Consider the following 4,471-nt stretch of genomic DNA (forward strand, 5'->3'; position numbering starts at 1 on the left):
CGTGCCTCAGTGTACAACTTCACCAAAATACTATTCTCCTCACAAAACTGTATTCTCATCAGAGTTATTTTTAACTTTCTCTTCTCTTATGTATCTGTTAAATGTTTCAGCAGTCCTGTGAACAACAGAAGAATTCACCGTAGCACAGAAGGCTCTACCATGTTCCATAACCACCAGGAAAAAAAAAGGGGGGGGAGGGGAATATTTAATTTGAAAGTCAAATTCCTCATGTGCTATCTCCCGTGGGATGCTGTGGAAACCGCCTAATGATTTCTTCTGAAACTTGTTGCAGATGATTGCCCTGGTTATGGATTCCTTCACGGATACCGATATCTTCAGAGACCTCTTGGAAGCTTGTAGCCAGCGGCAAGTTAAAGCATATATCCTTCTAGATCAGTCTTCATTTTCCCACTTTCTAAAAATGTGCAAGGATCTGGGAGTTGACCTGGAACGGGAAAAGGTGAGCCTTGTCATATTTATAAGGATAGAGGGTCGATCCTCTCATGACTGTAATCTATGAGCTATTGAAAGAACAAACTGTTTTGCTTGCTGCTACAACTTAACATGGGTTTTATGTAGCTCTAGCTCCTTCTTGGAAGATTCAACCATTCTTGTGTAAGAAGGCAATTAATAGAAAAACTGGAATCTTTGTAAGTGGCTGTTGCAGTTGCTTTCTGAGCACAAATACTAACTGAATATTCAAGGAAATGCAGGAGGGACGTGCAGTTCCTAAAGCACGACTGGAGTTGCTTGGGCTCACTGAGACTTTGAAGGCTGATGGAGAAGCAGATTCTCAGGAGTCTGTGGATAAGATTTGGTGACAGGAGTTTTTATAATCACATTCTGCACAGTTTATGGGCCTGCCCCTTAATGTCACCTCTCTGCCTACTAAAACAAGACAAAATTATCATTTGGTCCTAGAGGGTGAATCTTGTGCCACCACGCAGCAGCCTTTGCTAGAGCACCAGTGATAATTATTGTTGTCTGTTACTCCTTTAAATACAGTTGTTAACTTTGAAATCCACATAATGCTTGCCGTATCTTTAACAGTTGATGAGAATTCGAAATATCACTGGGAACATATACTACACGAGGTCGGGTGCCAAAATTGTTGGAAAAGTCCGTGAAAAGTTCATGTTAATTGATGGCATTAGAGTGACAACGGGCTCCTACAGGCAAGTGCCAATTCCCTTCTGTTGCTTTACGTGATTTCTTTACGTGGAAAGGAAAAACAATCACATTGCAAAACTGCTTTCCTTATCACAGTTTATTTGTAATGTTTGTCCTAAAAAGAGCACGCTGCTCATCATTTGGATTAGAAGAACAATCTAACTAAACGCGATGAAAGAGAATTTTCAGTTAATACGCTGTTTGCTATTTATTTTCAATTAACTCTTCAATTTTCTCATTCTTCCTTTGCTAGTTTTACATGGACAGATGGGAAGCTGAACAGCAGCAACATTTTGATCCTGTCAGGCCCTGCAGTTGCACACTTTGACCTGGAATTTCGGATTCTTTATGCACGGTCAAAGCCTATCAACCTCAAAGAGTTATCCAGCTGCAAGAAGAATAAGGTGTTGGACCAGTTGGTCAGGATAACAGTGGCTTCCAGAGACTTGACCAGGCAAAACTTCCTGAGAATGGAGTTTTTGTATCTCAGAGCATTTGTAGGAAATGTAAAAAGGAAGCGAAGCTGGCTGCATGCCTCAAGGGAGGCAGTCTACGTGTCAAGTAATGCAATGCATGCCTCTCCTCCGCTGACTAAGAGGAATGTCTCTCTAGTTATGAGGCCACACTGGATCATAGAGAGATGAACTGCACGTTCACGCGGGGCGAGAAGCAGAACCTCAGGCACCACGTCCAGCCGTCCGTGTCCAGTCCTGCCTTACAGTGTGTTTGTGAGAGCAGCTGGGAAAGAAACCTCAAACTGACAGAAAGTGATACTGGAATCATGGTTTCGTTTGAATACCACTGTAATGTAGATCGACAGATAGAATTATGGTATTGTTCTAGGCTCAGACATGTTTTTAAAAAAAAACAACTCTTTAACACCTGGAAAGCCATTATTGACTTCTAGTATTCTGTCAGATTTTCATTTTTCCATCTATTCTTATATGTTTTAAGCTGATGGCTTAGCAGTGTCTTAGCTCAATAGCTCAAACGTTTTTTGTTTTTTTTTTTTTTGTTTTTTTTTTTTTTAAGGAATCTAGGTATAGAAAATAATATTGCTTAAAGTTCTCCCAAAGATGACTAGCAGTACTGCTGTACAGCTCTGAAGTCAGTCTGGGCTTAGTCTTGTGTTGCACAAACTCCCCATGAACTGTTTCATGACACAGAACTGAAGTCGAGTAACCATAATCTAGAAGCTAGTAGATCAGTACCATGCTACTAGTCCTCAAATGTTCCATTTTCTTCACAGGAAGCTGTGCTGCTAGGCCAAACAAGCTAACATGTCAGGCGAAGGCGGCTTTTGCAGTGACTGAATTTCAAATGACCTTTTCTTCATAGGAATACTTGGATTGTTGGACATCACGCAATAAGTGCACACAAGGGATAGTATTCCTAAGAACCTGCTATGTTTTCAGTAGAGCCATTTTCTTGGCATTACTGTACATATACTTTTTGGTTTCTTCATGGTTGCTACTGCTGTCTGATCTTATGGGAAAAGTTGAGTGGATCTGAAATCTGTGAAGCTGCTGCTACTTCTCAAAAGCCTTACTTCCACCAGACATGCGATGAGATGAAAGTCAAATACAGAACCATTTATTTTTAAGGTTTCATGCAAGCTCAATTTTTTTAAAAAATCCATACACTTCTGGAGAAAACCAAAAAAACCCCAGTTGAATAAACTGTCCTCCCAAACAGTTGTACATTGAGGCGCTGAAGTTCCAGCAGCCGGCCAGTGCAGCGCAGAAGTTAGTCCAGTCGTGGCAGCTGGGGCAAAAGCAAGGGTGCACCATTCCTCAAGTGCTTTTTGAGGCTCTTGCTACTGCAGGGAACTGAGGTATATGCTTGCACAAATGTCTTGTGGGTTCTGGGCTTCAAAGGGGAAGGTTAGAACTTAGTTGGGAATTTCATGTGGGACTCTGCTAAACATCAGAGGGATAACATTAAATTGGACACATGGAACTTTCAAAAATGGACTTTATGGACAATGCAATAATGTACTGATCAGGATACAAGTAATGTGTACTCTTTACAATTGTGGAAGTGTAATAGTTCTGACTCTCCTAATCTGTAAATCTTCAGTAGTTTATACTTTAATAGTCTTAACTTTCATCCAGATGTAAAGAAGTTTGAAATATGTATTTTTATTCTTAACTATATTTTCCATAAACAAAACCCATACAATTTCCTTTTGTATTCCATGCAAAATATTGTTTGTGCAATCTTATTTTGACAATAATTATCTGTATGTGTTTTCTCAAGTACAAGTTTTTAACTTTGTTATTCATCTCATTACTTTAACAGGCAACTCTTTCCATGTGCAATGGAGGACTTTTTCTCAACAGTTGCTAATATATTGATGATACAAAATACTGTGATGAGTTGTGTTTATTTTTGGTAGAGTGGACTTAATCTGAAAGGTCCATTGAAATAAATAGCTAGAATGTTAACAATGTCTTTAATTGTAACTGAATAACCTCCTTTTCAAGTGGTTATCTAGAGATTTAACAAGTGACCATGGAGGTATGGCATTAGGAAGGGCAGTCTGTCTTAATCAACACAACCGCACCGTTAGCATGTCAAATGATTAATGAATGGAGAATGATTGATAAGAATATAAAATGCAATTAGATTTTTTCCATAAACATGATTTTTTTTTAAATTTTTTTTTTTTTTACTCCAGCCTATACTTCATTAAACCAAGTCTGCATCACATTTGATTCAACTTTCATGGGCTGTAATGTCCCTGTGGTAGGGCGCTGCTGGACCAATAACTATTTTAACTGTTACTGTAATTGTTTTCTGTCTAGTCCTTCACCTGCCTGGTGTACAGCACAGCGGCGGTGATGTGCGTGGGGGGGAGGCATCCTTCCCGTGGAGAAGGGAGGCGATTAGCTTTACCTAATTAATGAGACAAGGACGTTTTGGGGGCGATCTTTCAAGCCCGTGAAATCCTAGGTTCTCCCCCGGGTTATACACTCCATTTTAGTAACAGGAGTAGTATCTGGCGGGCTGCGTTACACGGGTTTCACGCTTTTTCTTCTGGCTTGGAGGTGAAGGGTGGGTTTCAGTCACGCTTAAAGACTATTTTGTTGGCCGGGTTTCCTCAGCAGCGTCGCTTCTGCGTGTCTAACAGCACGGATCTCACACTCGGCATTATGAACCGGGAGCCGTTGCTGCCGTTAAAATAAGGAAATGTCCAAAGCTTCAGCACTCTAAGGGCTGCGGTGTCGGTAACAGACGGGGCCTTTCGCCTGCCTTCGGACAAGCGGAGGCAGCGGCCGGCGGGCAGGCAGCTTCCCCC

The 4,471-nt window shown here is 40.9% G+C and overlaps 1 protein-coding gene across 1 annotated transcript; it reads left to right on the forward strand.

Moving 5' to 3' along the window:
* The first annotated feature begins 294 nt into the window (after positions 1–294).
* LOC104132212 (protein FAM83D) lies at positions 295–2,103 on the forward strand. The gene is made up of 3 exons (XM_009645470.2): positions 295–460; positions 1,051–1,175; positions 1,424–2,103. Exons 1-3 carry the CDS (start codon positions 308–310, stop codon positions 1,812–1,814), a joined length of 669 nt encoding a protein of 222 aa, XP_009643765.2. The 5' UTR covers positions 295–307; the 3' UTR covers positions 1,815–2,103.
* The last annotated feature ends 2,368 nt before the right edge of the window (positions 2,104–4,471 follow it).

This window comes from Egretta garzetta, unplaced genomic scaffold, assembly GCF_000687185.1.
Source record: "Egretta garzetta isolate BGI_Z169 unplaced genomic scaffold, ASM68718v1 scaffold188, whole genome shotgun sequence".
In the NCBI taxonomy this organism is placed as follows: Eukaryota; Metazoa; Chordata; class Aves; order Pelecaniformes; family Ardeidae; genus Egretta; species Egretta garzetta.

What these genes read in the sequence shown, in the direction of transcription:
- LOC104132212 (XM_009645470.2), top strand. Translation starts at nt 308, where the DNA reads ATGGATTCCTTCACGGATACCGATATCTTCAGAGACCTCTTGGAAGCT. An exon ending in TTGACCTGGAACGGGAAAAG is followed by an intron (nt 461 to 1,050) that starts GTGAGCCTTGTC and finishes TATCTTTAACAG; the next exon opens with TTGATGAGAATTCGAAATAT. An exon ending in GTGACAACGGGCTCCTACAG is followed by an intron (nt 1,176 to 1,423) that starts GCAAGTGCCAAT and finishes TTCCTTTGCTAG; the next exon opens with TTTTACATGGACAGATGGGA.